The following is an 18,774-nucleotide window of genomic DNA, read 5'->3' on the forward strand; positions in this document are numbered from 1 at the left end:
GTGGGGAGGCCCCCCCCCCCCCACCCATTCAAAATGTGTAGCTGCCCATTCAAATAGACACAACTGTAAAAAAAAAAAAATCTGATTTCTAGCACAATCTTTCCAACAGAACTTCTAACTTAAGTTTATGGGATGTCACTCAGAAATTCAAATCTCCATAACTAAGATGCAACCGCTCTAAAGGTCCAACAAAAAATTCCACTTTTTAGTGCACAAGAATCATCCAACACGCAAACTAAAATTGTTATCCTTGTGGAGACATTTCTTTGTTTTCGTGTACTAGTTTTCGAGTTTGAAAGTACAGTTTCAAAATGCTATTTTAACCAGAATTAATTCCTTGGCTGAAATTCGGACTTAATATCCCTTTTCTAAAACTCCACCATTTGCGACAGATCAACATACCTTGGAAATTCCTAGTTTTTGAGTAAAACCCATATATCTATTTCGTGAAAACCTTGTGGACGTATTCATCTATAGAAATTGCGCTGTGGAAACGTATACAATCTTTTGTTCCCTATTGTGTGCATGTCTCCAGAGGGCACGGTGTATCAGATCACATGTACAAGAAGCTTTGGTATTCTGTTACCCAAACCTTTCCCAATAAACGTGGCCGAGACAAAAATTAAATTTTCACAAAATATCTTTTTAATAAAATGTTCATTCACAGTGTACATGTACATACACGTATTAACACTTCCTTGTTATTTAGTTTGACAAACAACATGTTGAGTTTCATAAAAATATACGTGTACTACTCTGAAATTGAAAAGGAATGTGAATAATCTGATGGCACTCAAATTTAAAATTTGTTTTTCTCTCTCATTTTGACAATTCAAAGCCTATTCTATGTGCTTTTGCTTGTTTCCATTATTAAGAAGAAAATTCTGATGTAACCTGTTGAAAAGTGCTTTTTCAACAATTAAAGTAAATTTGTTAGATGGAAATTACCAAAAGTTTACTGAGCTTTAAATTCATTTTCCGCACATTGACAGTAAACTTTAACAGACAAAGTTATGACCAATCATAATTGCCTTTCTTAAAATCATTACACAAACAGGTTAAATTTCATTCAATGTCCACTCAATACGAGAAACAACTTTCATACTCTTTGGTTGTTTGGTTTATGTTCAATAAATAAATACCGGTACTTACAATAAGAACTATACGTTCTGTCCAGCAAACGTTCTCATTTAAGGAAATATTTTATATTTTGTATGTATTTGATTTCAAGAAGATAAGGCTTTTGCAATAAATGGCTCAAGGCGAAAAAAATCAAGTCGAGTTAACCTGACAGACTTATCAAAATTTAGACAAGGACTTTTTAAAGAAATATGAAAGTTATATTCTAATGAGAGACTTCATGGCTTAATTAATAATTTTTAAAAGCCAAGCATGATTGTCATTTACATTTTTTATTTATTTATATATTTATTTTTTAAAAACAATTTTGCTCAGTCGTGGCCACTGCACAGTCTGTTTTAAAATTGCATCATCCGTTCTATGGTTGAGTATTAATAACAACTACACTTGTATCAAATGACCCCATACACAGTGAGCCCTCACTGGGGGAGGTTTATGTCCTCCAAATGTGACATCAAACGCAAGGTGTCTATAGTTTGAACTACACACAGTTGTGTTCATCTACAGCCAAATGGATATAAAAAATAAAATTTATGCAGCAAATGTCAAGTCATTCAATCCAATGTTGCCTCTCCCAAACTCACCACTTTACCGTTTCAAACTGTACAGGTTGCACTGGCCTTTAAAGCCAGAGTCCATCATTTGCAGCTATCCAAAAAGTAACTGGTGTAATTATTGTTGAAAAACATACTTGGTTGAAAGATAGTAAGGGGACTAAACTCCCTGTGAAATTAGTCTTTCTGGCAAGCTGTCATTTTGAAGAAATCAACAAACGAAGGCCTTTACGCGCAAGCATTGGCTCGATGCACACGCGTGCGCGGTTGCTATAATTCGTCGGATCAGTGCGCGACATCGCTTAGCTGAAATCGGCTCAGTGAGAACGTGTCTCGGACGCTGAATTCAGGAACAATACAAAACATGATTCAGCAACTTTTGATTTGAAATCGAGATCCTAGAATACTGTTTTTCTCAAAATATACAGCTAAAGCTGAGCTGAAACTTCATCAGGTTAGTTGTTCAGCACCCTTCTTTAGATCTTGAGCACTTTTGTTGCTTCAAACGAACAAAATCCACAAATTACAAATGATGGACTATACCTTTAATTTTAACAATGAGTTTAACTGATGTCGTTCTTATCGTGAAGGCAGTTGAATGTTTGTTTTTTTAAAAGCAGAAAGATTATCAGATAGAAAGCCCAAAGTGCACTGTGTATTGAGCACCGTATGCTGCATCATACATTGTACATAAATGTACATTATACGAACTTCTGAATATTGCCATGATAGTATCAGCAGTTGTAATTCCATGTCCAAGAAGTGCACTTGTGCAATGAAAATAGAAAAGTAGTAATCTCATGTGCTTTGGCACTAACGTAATAGTTTCACGGATGAAATATCTTCTAAAGATCCAGTAACAATTTTCGAAAAACATTAAATGGTCCATGAAAACAAAGAAAGGGACAGGAACATCATGTGCAAGTTTTAACTTGCTCTAATAACGCAGCAGCAAGGATCGTCTCCGTGACATAGGCATTGAGTTCATTTCCTCAGAGGAGTAACCCTCAACTAGTTGCTCATCTGAGAGCGACCCACGGTCGGAAGGCGGTCTATGAGTCACCGAGGCAGCCTTTGAGTCATGGGTGTCTGCCAGGGGGCCGAGATCCAAAGGTGGGACCTCGGGGATGGAACCGGGGAGGGATACGGCATCGTGGGAGCCGTTTTCCTGGAGCTGCTCCTTCCTGGATCTTCCTGATGACGGACGATTACTATCTCCGTCCGCATCTTCCAGGAGATGCTGACGGGAGGAGGAGCTGTGGAGAGAGGTCTGACTTCCCGAGGGCTCTTGGCCCAACTTCAGAGTTCGCCTCCTTGGCGCGGCCACTGGGGCAGCCTTGGGTGGTGGCGCTTGCCCGTTCTGAGTTCTGGCGTCTGATGTGGTTCGGTCCTGGAGATGGGGGTCTATGTCAACCTTTGCCTCTTGGTCTTGCCCTGGCATCCTCCGTTGCCGGCTATCATGTGAGGACTGCATGGCCACCTCTGACTGATCATCAAGTTGCCGGTGTACTTCAGCCGTTGTCTCCACAGACTGTGGCGATCTTTGCTTTTTGGCCCTCCTCCCTGAGTTTCCAGTTTTTTTATTGAGTCTCTCAGCATCTGGCACTATTTGTGATTCTGCTTCCTGAGCGGTCTGCACTAGCAGTGGCTCCTTGATGGAATGCCTTTTTGTTCTTTCTATTTCATTCAGCGGTCCTGCAGCAGGCGAAACATTCGACATTTCTCCTTTCTTAGTTCTCGCAGATGTCCTTTTGGATTTTTTTAAGTGAGACATATTGTTCGTGTTGCTTTCCAGATGGGTCACGCCGGCACCAAGTTGCTTGATGTCCGGTTGCTGCTGGTTACCACTCGTCGTCAAGTTGGGATGGCTGTTGTGACTCAGGTGCCGCTTCTCTAAGGGATGCTGGTAACCGGTTACTAACTGGTTCCCGCCGGGCAGCAAGGCTTTCTGTGCAGGATGGCTGAAGGACCCTCTGTGATATGCCCGACCAAGGGGGATCTCAACCAGGCTCTCGGCCGAGGAGGAGTGGTAGTCTACAGCCGGGGTGGGCGAGTCGAAGCTGATGGCTGCGGGAGGGGGGATCGGGCGCCACTGACGGGCTTGTCCATCCTGGGGATTCGTGATGGGCCGTTGCACTGTGGGAAATTGCTGGGTGAAGAACAGGTCCTCCACAGGCTCTGTGTTTTGAAATGGAAGTTGGAAAAATATATTTTAAAAAACAAAGCAACTATATGGACACATTTTACAGATATGAATGTTTTGCAATGTGTTTCGACATTTTTTAACTAAAAAAAATTCATAAATTAGATTACTTTCTGAAAAGTAAGCTTAGGACAGTGACATCAATGACGTCACGCTGGAACAATATTTTATGCTGCTATGTGACAAATTGCAAGAGCTTCAGTATGCATATGGACCCCATGCACAAGCAACAACTCCTTCGTTGCAAAACTCATAGCCATTGAACGTCTGACGCTAGCACTCACGCAAAAGACGATATAGCTCTGTATGCATTCAGAATTATATAAGTTGTGCCTGCTTCACGGTAAATGCACACACACAAGTGTACGTGTTCATCTTTTCAAACCGTGGACGAAAAATACCAGAGAACAAAAGAGAACAATAACATCCACGATTCCCAGCATACGTCCGCGATTGGGGTCGTGTACAAAACCTATGGGAGTCTTCCTAAAAAGTTAGAGTACAAACAAAAGAGGGACAATAGGACGTCCACGATCGACGGTGAACACACATTTGTGTGTGTGCACAGAATGTGTCCTGCACATGGACCTCTGACAAAATGGTTACAAGAAGCACCATCGACTGTTCAACCCAGCGTCCAATAAACAACACAAGTGTAAACTGGTGCCGCGTAAATGGCATGAAGTCATGAAGTTTGCACGACTATCTTTCATCTAAGAATGTATATCATCCATCTTTTTCTTTTCACCGTCGAGAGGGGTGCATGCCTGTAAATAGGCTAAAAATCCATCCGCCGAGCTCATTCATACGTTATACCCTCAAAACATTCTATATTAGAGAGTTATGAGAGCCATGGAATTGGGAAATTGAAGACATGTGGCACTGAACCTCTGGCCTGGACTTGGAGCTTCCAATTCTGAGCATTTTGGATGCAATCGGGCCCGAAAGTGGCGCTATTTAGCCATCTTGTGGAGGGATTCTTTTTCAAAATGGCTACTTTTCCAGTTTGGGGTGTTTTTCTTTGGATGAGAATATCTCAAAAAGTCAATGGTCAACCCATAAAAAAATTGAAAAGAAAATGAAAGATGATCAAAATCATAATTTTTCAGTAGATCATGATCACCTGTGAGAGTTCTGAGTATTTTTCAAAGAATTGGGAAGAGTGGGCATTTATCACTGGTGTCTATGGGCATTTTCATACAGGGTTGCACCTAGAGGATATTTGTGCACACAGGGCATAACAAAGACAATTGCCAACAGTCATTGTGTGTCAAGGCGAGGTCAGTGTAATAGACTACCTACCAGCTACAGGGTATTGGGGGTGCATTCCTGCAGGGGTGACCAGGGGAAGGCTAAACCTCCGGACTAGGTGCTGTTCAAGGTAGGTCTGGGGCATGCTGTTGGCCAGATTCATCTGGGATGGGGGGTAAGGATGGCCCATCAGCGCAGGCTGGAGTGATTCCCTGGCTGTCAGGGAGCGCATGCGTTGGGATTTCTTTTTGGACTTCTTTTTCTTCTTTGACTAGAAAAAAAGGAATAATTTTGCATTAACTAAGATAAATCTTCAGTTAGATGGAAACTAACTTGTTTTAGAACATGATTTGAAACCACTAGTTTTCTTTGAAACAAAAGTGACCCTCCAGCCAAAGCCAGCCACTTGGACCAATTTTTGAAAACGTGGATTTTCTCTATTTTACAAGACTGAGAAATTTGTCATTAAGGTTCCCCAACTCTGTAGGAAGTTTGCAAATTAACTTCATTGAAGTTTGATCATTTTTGCCTGTACAATGTATAATAGGCTGTATCTCCAAATACAGCTGTACGACTTCCGACTGGTTTTCAAATGTCAGTGTTGTTGTTTTTTTCATTTCAGAAAGCCCGAACTGTTTAAATTTGAAGAAAAAGTCTGACGTTTCATAGTGGGTAATATAGTTGCTGTAAAATAAAATTGGCCACATTTATTGTCAAAATAGTTCTGGTATAATAAATAATGTTAAATCCTTGAGGGTCTGTATTGAAAGATATGTGTGCTTCTCTACAACCAGGAGTATAAATGGGCACCAGCATTAGCTGGAGAGAACCCGCATCCGGTCCAGGGGGAATAGAAAAAGTCTCAGTCGTTTCAAGCTACTGAAACTGGGGATAAATGCCGGCCTGATGGGCCACATTGGCCTTTTACAGGCTTTACTACTACTGCCAATTCAGTTTGTAGAATACCTTGGGTTTGCTGTCTGTAACTGTTACGCTCTGCGGCTCCTGTTTGTCCTGCTGTTGTTCTTTCTGCTTGATGAGAGGCTCTGATATGACAAGCTGCTGCTGTAGGTTGGAGTTGGAGTTGTTGTTGGATTCCAGTTGGCTTGTAGTACTGTCTCTGGATTGGGAAAAAAAGAAGAACAAGTTAAGCAATCGTTAAAAGAATACCATAGAGAAATCGAGTTTGATTATATGCATTTGAATTTGTGTTGTGATTTCCAGCTGAAAGTAGGAAATTATAGCTTGTTCGACAGTTTAATTAAACTTTTCTTTTTGCATTATAAGCAGAGAAGGGAGGGATGAAATGCAAACCAAAGGGCTTGAAATATGTGACGTGGTACGTCAAAATCAGGCACTTTTAACATTATTGCAATTTTGAGTTATTGCAATATCACTAAAATATAGACCTTGCTCTTTCAAACGCCACTTTGTTTTTTGAAATTGGATATTCCAAAGCAAAGTTATTAAAATTATTGGTCCGAAATTTTTTGCATTTCAGAATGAAATCTTGCACAAAGTGTCATTTTGTGAAATAACATGCCTCTCTAAAAGTGTTTTAAAAATACTTTGTCGATGAAATTTCACTTTGAAATTTTAACAGCACATTTAAACATTAGTAATGTAGCATCATAAATTTCAAAAAGTCTCAAAATGGCTGAAAATCACCCCCATATCATTTTACAGCTGTTTGTCAAAACGACTGATTTAGCTTGATCGCATCACATACATGTATGTATACAAATTGTAGATTGCAAGACAAACTTTCAGTTTACAGTATCTAGTGACTTCAAGCAAATAAGATATGTGCTACTTTTCGAGTAAGATGCACCCTTAAACAAATCATGCACAATATTGGGATGCAATATGAACTGTCAACTTTTTCAATACACGTCTGTAATTCATAAGACAATTCAACAATTGAAATAACTAATTGAGTATGCTCTTTCAATTGCATATGAAAATAAATAAGCTGGGAAAAAAATTCCCTTCAGATTCATGTCGTTGGATCCAGCCACATTTTTGTCATGATGACAATGTTCTCCTCGTGATATGTAGTCATGAAGTCATGCAACTGCAATACAGTACTCCATCATTATGAACTGTGAAAACACAAAATGGATCGCCAATGATAGGTACCTATTTGGCTGTAGATATGTGGCAGGGAGGGTGACTGGGCGTGTTTATGTTTTTGCTTTTCCCCACGAGTGGACGACAAGAAGAGAGCTTGTTTTGACATGCAAGGTTGCAACGGTTGCTATGCCTACGAGCACAAAACACAGAGCAAAAACACAATGTCGGGGAAACTATAGATGATGGGATGGATGCAGATCACACAGGGTGAGAAAGGGCGCAACACGGAGTGACATACAAGGGGTGGGGAGACAACAAATACATGTATGTATGATGCGAAAAATGAGGGTCACTCTTGTAGAAAATGGGTTGACTGGGAATGAAAATAATGTCCACAGAGACAAAATAATAGAAAATTGGTAAAAATTAAACCACTGTGCAAGAAGGGCTTGTGTGAGGGCTAATGACATGCAGGATGAAAGAAACAAGGGGCAATCATGTTGATAAGCGCCCCTGTTTAGTTTCGATCAAATTAGAGTCAAGGGTGTTTTTTTATTACTCAAAAATGACCGAAAGCAGACTTCTCTCAATTGTAATGACATCGGTTTTGTTATATTGACCAGTTTCTCGGGGTAGAAATTACATTTTCCTACGGGGCAAATTTCAGCGCACCTTCCACGGTGATTGACATCTTTATTTTCGTGTTGCATTTTGTCGTTGCCATCGTCATTTTACCCCCAAATTTCCCTCCAAAATTCAAATCCCTGCCCTCTATCTATGACATACCTGCATGTTCTAATAATGTTGCCAACTAGTGTGGTAGGCCAAATAATATTTTAAAAATGGATTTTGTTCCCTTATAGGGAACCGGGCCCATACCTACACCATCGCCAAAAAAGGAGCAAAATATGTGACCAACCAAAAAAAGTAAGACAGACAAGGGACAAATTTGGTAATATCTCGGGGAAGAAAATGATAACAATACAAAAATACAAGTAAAAGAACAGCAGTCAAATGAATTGTAGGACAATGAGTTTTCAGTTGATGGTGTTTTCAGTTGATGGTTGAAGAAAAAAACAGACAGGTATTACATGTACATGTATGTGCTTTTTTATGCAGCAGTATAAAGCAACAAGCATGTGACATTCAGCAGGCAAGTAAATGGTATACATGTGACTTACTTTTTAGTGTCGGTCATTTCAATTTCTTCCTTGGCCTCCTGCAGCGGCGCAACTTGATTATTGCACTGAAAATAAAGAACAAATCTAAAATTTGGCAAAATTTCAACAACAAAAAAATTGGTAGCCCAACAAACAGTTAACTTTAACCAACAATTAAAAGCTCAACAGATGGAAATGATCATCACGAATAGAGCATTCACATTCACAATTGCTGTGATGATGTTGTTTCCCACTTCTCAAATGTTCCGTGTCTGAGTACCCTTTGCACGTACCTTGAGTTCGAAGCTGCGCACATGTATTTTGTAAGCAAATAATTTCACAGCACAACTGACCTTGCAACAGCCTTTTTTCTTTGGTTTCTTTTGCTGTGCTTCTACGTCGCCACTGATGAAAGCGTTGCGGTCTTGCATGACATAGTCATAGGTGCTCATATCATGGCAGACTGCAATCAAAAGCGGAATAGGAACACAACTCAACAGGACATCAACATCTGAAGGGAGTTTTTACGTGGCATCTCGGTCTAGCATTAACCCTAACCCTCCTGAATCCTACAAAGTTTTCCAGGCAGTTTTTGAGGATTTTGGAGGATTAAGGAGGAATGCAACATACAATTTTGGGGGACTGTGGAGGATTGAGGATGAATGCACATTCAGTATCAGTTGATTTTGGAGGATTGAGGATGAATGGTGTTTGAAGAAGAGGATGATTTTGGAGGATTGGGGATGAATGCATTTCGAGAGGCAGGACTTTCAAGAGGATTTTGAAGGATTGAGGCAGTGGGTATCTTTCTTTTGGACACTTGTGCAAAAGCTTTGAGGATTTTGGAGGATTGAGGATGGTTCCTAGAAAAAAAGGGCCTAGGGGGTTAAGGTTATGCTACAAGAGGGTCGGAGATGCACAACAAGATATTTGTAGTAAAAAAATAGAGAAAGCTATGTGATTTGCTCTCGGCCAATCCAGACCGAAAATCTGTGGGTGAGGTGTTATAATCCTTTCTCTAAACTAGAAACATGACTGCTCTCAACAAATGAATCACACAGTATAAAAGACTTGATATAATAATTTCTTTTAAAATCCAACATGAAGATACTTACTCAGAAACATATGGAAGCCAAGAAGATGCCCTAAAAGGCAGAGTGTTACTAATAGCAGAACGGCGAGTACGATTGCTACAACAAAGAAGGCTGTACCCGACACCTCTCCAAAGATCCTGAGACCGCTCCGGTAAGCTACCAGAGGGTCGGAGATGTCTGTTGTCGGACTCGCTGAGCTGTTGAGGAGTTGTGAGGTTGTCAGTTCTTCCGCTGTGACTGTTGGCTGTGTGGTTGCAGCACCATCTTAAACAGAAAAACAAATGCTCTGAATTTGCCTTATACTGAAATCAACTTGCGTACAATGCTGTTCAACAAGTTGTCGCTGCGCCACGTCCACTGACTGACAAAATATTATATTGTATGCTTTTTTGAAGCAATATGTACGCTAGGTACGAAATAGATTTTCCATTTGTGAGGAAAATGGTTCTCATTTAATATAACTTCTTTTTTTTCAGGAAGAAATTTTCTAAAACTTCCTTTTGTCTTTTCTTGGGATTAGACATGTAACTGCAGGCTGGATAATGAGTTGTACATGTCATGTAGACTTGAGTGGTATTTGAACAATCTCTTGCTAATTAAACAAACACTTTTGAATGGAATGAGCCTTTTTACGCTCAAAACACATTTTCCATAAGATAGTATTCAGACATATCACTCAGGCGATTCATAGCACAACGTTATTCACATAAGAAAAAGTTAAAACAGTAAAGTCTGTCATGAGCAAAAATGGCTCATCGACCGGCGTATCTCCGGTTTCCTTGGCATGAAACGACTTGGATCCATTCCCCTTGGATAGAATGCTAGTCCATTGCAGTTACTCCCCAGCTAATGCCAGGACCTATTTGTACTCCTGGGTGGAGAGAGGCAAAAGGGGATAAAGTGGCTTGTTTAAGGACACAACATAATTATGGCCAGCAGCTGGATTCAAACCCCTGACCCTCTGATCACGAGCCCTGAACCCTAACCACTAGGCCACACTCCCCATCCACACGAGGACAGACAATCTTTATCTAGATGAAAAAAATCATCAAGCATATGAGCTATTGATACTTCTTAGTTACTGGGATGGCATTGCTAAAAGACTTACCATATAACTCTGGATGAAGGAGCTTTGGGTTGACCCAGTAGACTATGGAAATGTACAGGAAGACAGCGAAGACAAACAAGCAGCACAGAAAAGCTGAACCCAGACAAGTGATGAACCACCTGCAATCAGATAAACCATAAAACTAGTATGACAAATGTCAAAAATGTCTGAATGCTAGGAATGTCAAAGATTGACCCTAAGGCCAAAAAAAAAAAGTCTCCGGTTTCTGGTATGCGCGCGCGTCGCCGTAGCCATGCGCGTCGGCAAAATGAAAAAGTTTTTTTTTCAATACAAGATGATGTCTCAAAACTGCCAAACTCACTGGTTTGACTGGAATCCTGCTGCTGCACAATTTTAACGTGTTTTTAGATGGGGTTATGATCGAGAATAAGCTTTATGTGGCCTCTCTGGACTCCCATATATTTGCACTAAGTTTAGTCGGGCACCAATTGCAGTCATCAGCCGACATTTGAAGCCAAAAAAAAAAAAAAAAAACAGGTAAAAAAAAAAAAAAAGCCGCGTCGACGCACCACTTTTGGGGCAAGCTCCATACCAGAAACCGGAGCCTTTTTTTTTTTGGCCTAAGCCTCCTCAATCCTCAAAAATCAATCAGGCGATTTTGGAGGATTGATCATCTGTACGCCATTTTTGTTCCAGTAGATTTTGGAGGATGCATTGCGTCAATGGCACCTTTTTGTGTTTTGCTTAGCCATGTATGAATTTTGCTGCGATTATACTAGATATCTTCCGCACTGCTTCTGGCTTTCAAGCCATTCTGTTTATCTGTATGAAGAAAAATTGTGCTAGTACAGAGATGATTTTTGAAGGATGCTTTTTGGAGGAATGCGGAAGATTCTTAGCAAAAAAAACCAGTTAGGGTTAAAGTACGAAGCAAAAAATGTATGATTTTTATTTTTTAAAGATTACCACAAGCAACTGAAATGTAAGATCAAATGTGGGGAGTTCTACAACCTTTCCTTTAAAGGGACACTAGGTCCTGGAACAGCCCAATTGGGCTACAAAACGTGCTTTGAACGAGATGATGTTAATCGGAAATAACATTTAAAAGTAGGATATATACATCCACACAACTATCCCTTCAAAACTGGGCGTTTTTGTGTTTCCTGTATTATGCAGGCGAAAATGAATTTCGGGGGCCACTTTTGCAACCCCATAAATTTGAGCTGTTTGGATGCTAGTTGTGATTTCATTCGTAAAGTGTGAGCCTATTGCGGACGTTCAAGAAACCACTTTTTTTGCATTGGTGATTGGTCACCGCTGTTCCCGAGACACACACCGTGTATATCGCACACTGAGAACGACACAAAAAACGTATTCATACTCCGTCGTGTCCGATGTAAACAAGCGGGTTTTTTTTCATCTTTTCTCGGGAACGGGAAGACATTAGGTGGTTTCCTTTCAACCAGAAGTTTGAAATAGGCTAAGTAAACAATCCAAAACATGAAATTTTGGGGGATTTCAGGACCTAGTGCCCCTCTAATGCTGTATGTCTGATGAGGAATATTGAGAATGACAGTGTACTGGGATTTTATTACTCGTTGTAGTTTTAAACTGACACAGCCTACAAACACCAGTGAAGTATAATTTTTCACAACTGTATTTTTACTATTTATTTGTTAACTTAAAAACCGCAACTTACCTGTAGTTTCTGGAGCCCACACAGTTGTTCAGCCATTTGCAATGGTGATCAAAATCAGCGACACACTTATTGCACGAACTACAATGCTTGGATCTCAAGCCACTATGGAGGGTAATAAAACAAACAACAGTGTTAAATTTGAATCTAAGATATTCAAACATCGGTGAATTTGAAATCATGTATCTGTACATGTATGTATGGTGGCTGGAAATACCATGTGCAAACAAAACATCCGAAATGGTCTTTTAAAGCTATAGTCCATCATTTGCAGCTATCCGAAAGGTAACTGGCGTAATTATTGTTGAAAAACATACTTGGTTGAAAGATAGTAAGGGGACTAAACTCCCTGTGAAATTATTCTTTCTGGGAAGCTGTCATTTTGAAGTAATCAACGAAAGAAGGCCTTTCCAACGGTGCTTCTTAAGACGCACCGTAGGAAATTTAAATTAGTAGTTCGTTTTGTTTTGCAGCGAAGCGCGCGCAAGTATTGGCACGATGCACACGCGCGTGCGGTTGCTATAATTCGTCGGATCAGTGTGCGACATCGCGTAACTGCAATCGGCTCATTGAGAACGTGTCTCAGACGCTGAATTCAGGCCCAATTCAAAACATGATTCAGCAACTTTTGATTTGAAATCGAGATCCTAGAATGCTGTTTTTCTCGGAATATACAGCTGAAGCTGAGCTGAAACTTCATCAGGTTAGTTGTTCAGTACCCTTCTTTAGATTTTGAGCATTTTTGTTGCTTCAAACGAACAAAATGCACAAATTACAAATGATGGACTATATCTTTAAGGATGCTTCATTCAGCAAGCAGGTGATTAAAGGGAATGTACATCATTGGCTTTTGCTGTGATTTTTCAGAAATGAACTAATTGAGGGGTTAGTATAAAAGATCAAATACTGTTACACTGACATGTTTGAAGTTTTTTGTTCGAGAATGCTGGAAAAACCAAGAAAAACGAAACTGTTCAAGTAGTCTGGTTGCCTGACTCCACTAAAGATGAAATGGATCAATTTATAGATGCCGGAAAATTGTAAGGTAAGGGAACCAGTCTAGCTGGCCTGCACTCGTTCATGAACATGTAACCAATAGCAAACAAAATTTGAACTGAAAAAAAAATGGTTAATTTGGAGCCCTGAAATTGGGCCCTGTAACAACCACAGTTGTGCTTATTTTCACTTCACAGGGGAGAATCAAGCCAATTATGAAATGGATTCACAACAGCCATAGCGAAACTACATTGTTCACCGGCTCATTGCAGTGCGCATGGACCAGTAATCATGGTTGCACCGAGTTGACCTCCGAGTTACGTCACGACCAATCCAGCGAATAAGAAATACTTACACATCCACCTCACAGAGGTAGCAGTGGTTGTTCTCAATGACGTGCTTGTGCTGGGTCCGGTCAAACTCCGGCATGGCCTTCTTGTCTCTGCGCAGGGTGCTGGGGTCAGCTGGGTTGATGGTCAGGCACACCAGGTGCGTTATGACGTGCACGGCGAGCACGACACCCACGATCTGTGGGGGCATGGGGTTATGGAATCCAGACTGGAATTGAATTGACCCTGATTTGCAGTGGTCTACATTGTGTAAACGATGTGATGCTTTGCATGGCAAAGTATCGGTATGACCTTTGTTTACTGTGGCCAAAAAAAAAAAAGTCTCCAGTTTCTGGTATGGAGCTTGCCCAAAAAGTGGTGCGGCGACGCCGATTTTTTTTTTTTCCTGTATTTTTTTGCTTCAAATGTAGGCTGATGACTGCAAATGGTTACCGACTAAACTTAGTGCAAATATATGGGAGTCCAGAGAGGCCACATACATGTTAAGCTTATTCTCGGTCATAACCCCATCTAAAAACACGTTAAAACTGTGCAGCAGCAGGATTCCAGTCAAACCAGTGAGTTTGGTGGTTTTGAGAAATCATCTTTTATTGAAAAAAAACCTTTTTCATTTTGCCGACGCGCATGGCTACGGCGACGCGCGCGCATACCAGAAACCGGAGACTTTTTTGGGGGGGCCTAACCCATGGTTGGCACTTTTTTAACAGGTTGGCAAACTATGGAAGGCCAACAGCCCAATACTGCAAAAATAAATGATAGTTATTAAAGTTTCCTGAAGTTTCTTATTCTAGCAGTAATTAAAAGGATACCATGTGACAGGCCGGCTGCCAATGATACGGAATGGTGGGTACGGCCATGCCATGGAACATCACTGCGAAGGCGGCAATGAAGATCCAAGCGACAAACTGTAGTGGGTGAGGAGGACAGCTCCAACCGTTCCTGCGGGAGCTGGTCCTGTATGTCACTCCCGCCTTGCTAGGGGTAGACTTCTTGCTCATCTTGGGCCCTGTGGTGCCCAGCAGCTAGCTGTCCACAGAATATACAAAGGTAGGATCATTTGCAATTACAGTAATATCTCAATAAGTCAAATTCTGATAACTCAAAAACAACTGTTTGACAGCCTTCTCCTTCGTGGTGTCAAGCTTGAACGTACTGGCGGCCCCCTTACCTTGGTGCGGATAAGTTCACCCTTCTCAACACCAGAGTTGAAAAGGCTATCGAACACAAAATCAATGTGCCTTCAGTAGTATAACAATGATATACAACCCTGCTTAACTCAAAACTCTGCTGAAGTCAAATATTTTGAACCTGTTCCCTTGAGGTTTGACTGTCCCCAAAGTAACCTACCAAATTGCTATCAAAAACTTACATGGATTAACCTTAACTCCCTACTGTCTCTAGTCTTATTCTACTGGACCAAGGCCGCCAAAATCCATCAATCACACTGCTTCCAATGCATGCTTTGCTTTAGGCCTCGTCCATCATACCCCATCAATATTTAGTCAAACCAGGCCCGCAGGACCAAGTACCCCAAAATCCACCAAAATGGGGCATATGATGCATCATTTGAGACGACGTTCACAGACCGTGCATCCTGTAGCCTACACTACACGCTACACAATACTGTAGTAGTGTGTAGTGTATCTACACGCATATAGTGCCAAAATTTTTGGTCTCAAATCTCAGGCGGGGTATAAAATGGGGGTATGGATTTTGATGGAGTTGGAGAATAGGGTTAAAGATTGACCTATCACAGTAGAATGGCGGTAGAATCGCGTCAATGCAGCTATTATTATTAATACAAATGGATGCGGAATGCAAAAAATCTGAGACAAACAAAACTTAGCGTACAAAATTCCATCGGGTTGTCTAAGGGGCGTGGCTATTCTCGCAAACGGCGATAGGTCAATTGTAGGCCTAGGTCTACAACTAAAACCATGAATCAGTAAGAAAAAATATGAAATCTACTGAAGTTAGCCGACGCGACTCTTCAAATGAAAAGTGGGATTTTTTTTTTTTTTTTTACATTAAGTAAAGAAAACTAGGGGGCCTACTGTCTGAAGAAAAAAAACAAAAAAATCTTTCCGACATCACCGATTTGATCCCGGTACCTTCTGCACAGTAGTCTAACGTTTACCAAAGGCATGCCATAACATTAACAATATTGTTGAAAATCGTGTTACAGCTGCCTTAACGATAGCCACTAGGTCTAGTACATAAAACGAGAGAAAACAAACAAACATTCACTGACATTACAATCATGAATCCAATGACTTTTCCTGAAAGTAATCAGAATAGACTGGTACCCATAATAGTGTTTGGCTACAACACATATTAATACATACTAGTAGCACAGGGTTTCAGACTTCACAAGAAAAATACGAAAATCGAAATTGTTGAGAAAAACATATATCCAAATCGCATGAATAAGAAGACTCACCAGCCGGTTCTTGCCATTTTCGATAAAGATTAAGGAAACCTCGAGACTTATTTAACGCAAAAGAACGTTCTTGAAGAAGATATATACCAAAAAATCCACTAAAAAAAAGTATCGAAAGAAGCCTCTCGATCATCTTTCGTACTATCGTAGAACTTGTATCTAAAATAAAAATGTATTCATTGACAACCAACAAATGTGCATATTCATTATATGTAAATAATCATTGTTTGCATATCGAAACAAAATAGATCTACCCTGGAGGTAATAAGTACAAAGATTTAGCACAAGCCCAATTAATTGTATATAAAAGAAAAGAAAACAACATTTGCAGGCATGTTTCATTAAATTTTTACATGAACTATGTCCCTAGAATGCTAATAAGACGCTACTAAAACTCGCGGAACGATATAATCAATATTGCAGGAAAATTACAATGAGTTTCCGCCGTTATGGCAACTACATGCGTGTCTTTGTATCATGTATGGCATCTGAATCAGACAAAACCGAAAGTTATAATAAATCAAATTGCTCATAAAATATACAGATAAAACAAAATAAATCTAGCCTAAATATCATCTTTGACAGGTTGTTGAGTCAAATTATTTGACACTTGTCATATTTTTTGCGCAAGTAACCATACAATTAATTACAACAGGCTAATTTGGTTGTATTTTTTTTATTTTTTTTTTGGTTTGTAATAATGGCTTACTGTAATAAACAGCGCCCTCAAGTGGTGATCCCACGCATGAAATCTAGACTGGTACCAACGTATTGGCCTTTGCTCAATGCGCATGGCGCACGAGTAGGATAGGTACCAGCCTCGCTTGTAAACTTCCGTGTTTTGGTTCTGCGTCGTCGGCTTCGGAAGTTTTTAACAAAAATAACAGTCTCCGGAGATCTGTTCCAGCTGGGAATCTCGTTTAGTAAAAAGAGTAAGAAATCGGGAGAGCAATCTAGACATCACCATTCCGCCATGCCTGGAAGAAAAGTTCATGTTTTACCGACAGCCGATATTCCAACGGCCGTGTGCGACTTCGTCGCCGAGCAGAGCAAAGCGGCCGTACGGGAGCGAGGGGCGTTCTACCTCGGCGTGTCGGGCGGCAGTGTCGCTAAGTTCATGGTCGAGGGTCTGCCTAAAATCCAGGGTGTGGAGTGGGATAAGTGGCATGTGTTTTTCTGCGATGAGAGGCTGGTACCGTTTGAGGACGGTGATAGCACGTACAAGATATACAGAGTAATTTTCTTCTTTACTATTAATGATAGGAACTTGGAAGTAAATTTCAGTAAATGTTATTTTGCCAGTTAGGTTTACAGCGCCCCCTATATTGTAAAAGGTATTAAATTACCACCATCGGATGCGCAAGAAGACCTGTGGCCTTGTGGATAGAGTGTGTAACTCATGGGTGGGAGTACTCCTAGAACTATGAGGCTCCATGTAGTGGTAGTGGAGCCTCATAGGCAGATTACCCCGCTAAACTGTTTGCTATACAAAACGCCAACTAAGTACAAAAACGTCCGTCCGAAGGGAAATTAAGTCCGAAATTGTAAAATGGTCTGATTCCCATTTCGTGAATACAAAGTCACAACTACAATGTTGGCGCAAAGCAAGACTATAAGATTTGTCACAGTAAAAATGTCTAAGTCCGCAAAAAAGTCATGTGCATGTTCAGTGCTTTAATAGCCGTCAAAATGTTGTCTACCTAAATTTACCCTGCACCGGCTGAATGTACACTGCCTTTTTATAACATATTAATTATTACTGGGCCTTTTACAAGTATTGAGCTGGATATTAAGCCTGCTTGATTGTGCAGCGCCCTCTTTGACTGTGTCGACATTATAAGAGGTATAACAACTCCCAAGGTCTTTTTGCTAAGATGTAACCTCAGTCCTGCAAAATCCTCCGTTATTTCTTGAATGTGGTCCTTGAGCGTGACAGTTGCCTCAATCCTGCAAAATCCTCCGGCAATCGCTGTCAGTATGTTGAGGCAGAGCCAGTGATATCTTGAAGCAGTGCGGAGGATTTCAAGTGTATTCAAGGCCTAAATTTATGCACTGGGGAGCATTAACAACACAAGGTCCGGCCCAAGACCTTGACACAGTGCGTCCTTCGAAATCAGCGACACACTTTTGCAATGTAGGCTCAATCCTGCAAATTACTTAAATTTACAAAGGGGAATTTGGAGGATCAAGAATGGTTTGGGTTAAACTACGTTTGTGTAGCACCTGTGGCTGAGTGGATAGCGCGTATTTTTTATGAGTGAGCGATCCCTAGTTCAACTTGTGAACTACTGGCTAGCGACATTTTCGAATTTTCCTTTTTTCATCCCAAAAAATTAAGAATATTTTCCCTATATTGACTCTAACATTTAATAGGCCTATAGTTATAGTCAAAATTAAGTCATTCAAATAATTCTCAAATGCACATTTGTGATGCGATCAAGCTAAATGATTCGTTATTCGACCCTAGACATTTTTTTTTTTTACAGATTTGAAAAGAACACAATCTCAGCACTACTGCTGTGAAAACCGCATGCTGGCACCATCTTTAGTTAAAAAATTATGGAAGTCGGAACACCAAGAGATGTGATGAAGTGATGTGATGAAGTGGCCCTATTTTAGCCTGAATCTTCAAATGAAAATGCCAGACAAACAACTCATTTAGCTGGACCGCATAACATTTAAGTGTTTTTGACCTGTACATTATTTTGTATGGAGGACTTCTTACTCTGATTTGTTTTGTTGTTAATT

General features: G+C 40.4%; 2 protein-coding genes across 2 annotated transcripts in view; one reads left to right on the plus strand and one right to left on the minus strand.

The window, feature by feature from the left end:
• Positions 1–2,398: 2,398 nt before the first annotated feature.
• Positions 2,399–16,161, minus strand: LOC119738263 (palmitoyltransferase ZDHHC1-like). The gene is made up of 11 exons (XM_038213091.1): positions 16,027–16,161; positions 14,396–14,612; positions 13,592–13,764; positions 12,244–12,345; positions 10,584–10,702; positions 9,497–9,739; positions 8,735–8,844; positions 8,403–8,467; positions 6,115–6,268; positions 5,200–5,419; positions 2,399–3,872 (listed from the first exon to the last, which is right to left on the minus strand). The coding sequence occupies exons 2-11, from the start codon at positions 14,582–14,584 to the stop codon at positions 2,632–2,634; spliced, it is 2,616 nt and encodes an 871-aa protein (XP_038069019.1). The 5' UTR covers positions 14,585–14,612; positions 16,027–16,161; the 3' UTR covers positions 2,399–2,631.
• A 649-nt stretch (positions 16,162–16,810) lies between these two features.
• LOC119736652 (6-phosphogluconolactonase-like) overlaps positions 16,811–18,774 on the plus strand; it is a 42,900-nt gene continuing 40,936 nt past the window's right edge. The window contains exon 1 of the mRNA XM_038210667.1: positions 16,811–17,260. Within this exon, the coding sequence (XP_038066595.1) occupies positions 17,000–17,260 (261 nt within the window). The 5' untranslated portion in view covers positions 16,811–16,999. The remainder of the gene's footprint in view (positions 17,261–18,774) is intronic.

Source organism: Patiria miniata, unplaced genomic scaffold, assembly GCF_015706575.1.
Source record: "Patiria miniata isolate m_02_andy unplaced genomic scaffold, ASM1570657v1 HiC_scaffold_3, whole genome shotgun sequence".
Taxonomy (NCBI): Eukaryota; Metazoa; Echinodermata; class Asteroidea; order Valvatida; family Asterinidae; genus Patiria; species Patiria miniata.

Coding starts and splice junctions, on each gene's coding strand:
- LOC119738263 (XM_038213091.1), bottom strand. CDS start 14,584: ATGAGCAAGAAGTCTACCCCTAGCAAGGCGGGAGTGACATACAGGACC. Junction 12,346..13,591: donor TACCTCTGTGAGGTGGATGT/GTAAGTATTTCT, acceptor TACCCTCCATAG/TGGCTTGAGATCCAAGCATT. Junction 9,740..10,583: donor CCTTCATCCAGAGTTATATG/GTAAGTCTTTTA, acceptor TTTCTGTTTAAG/ATGGTGCTGCAACCACACAG.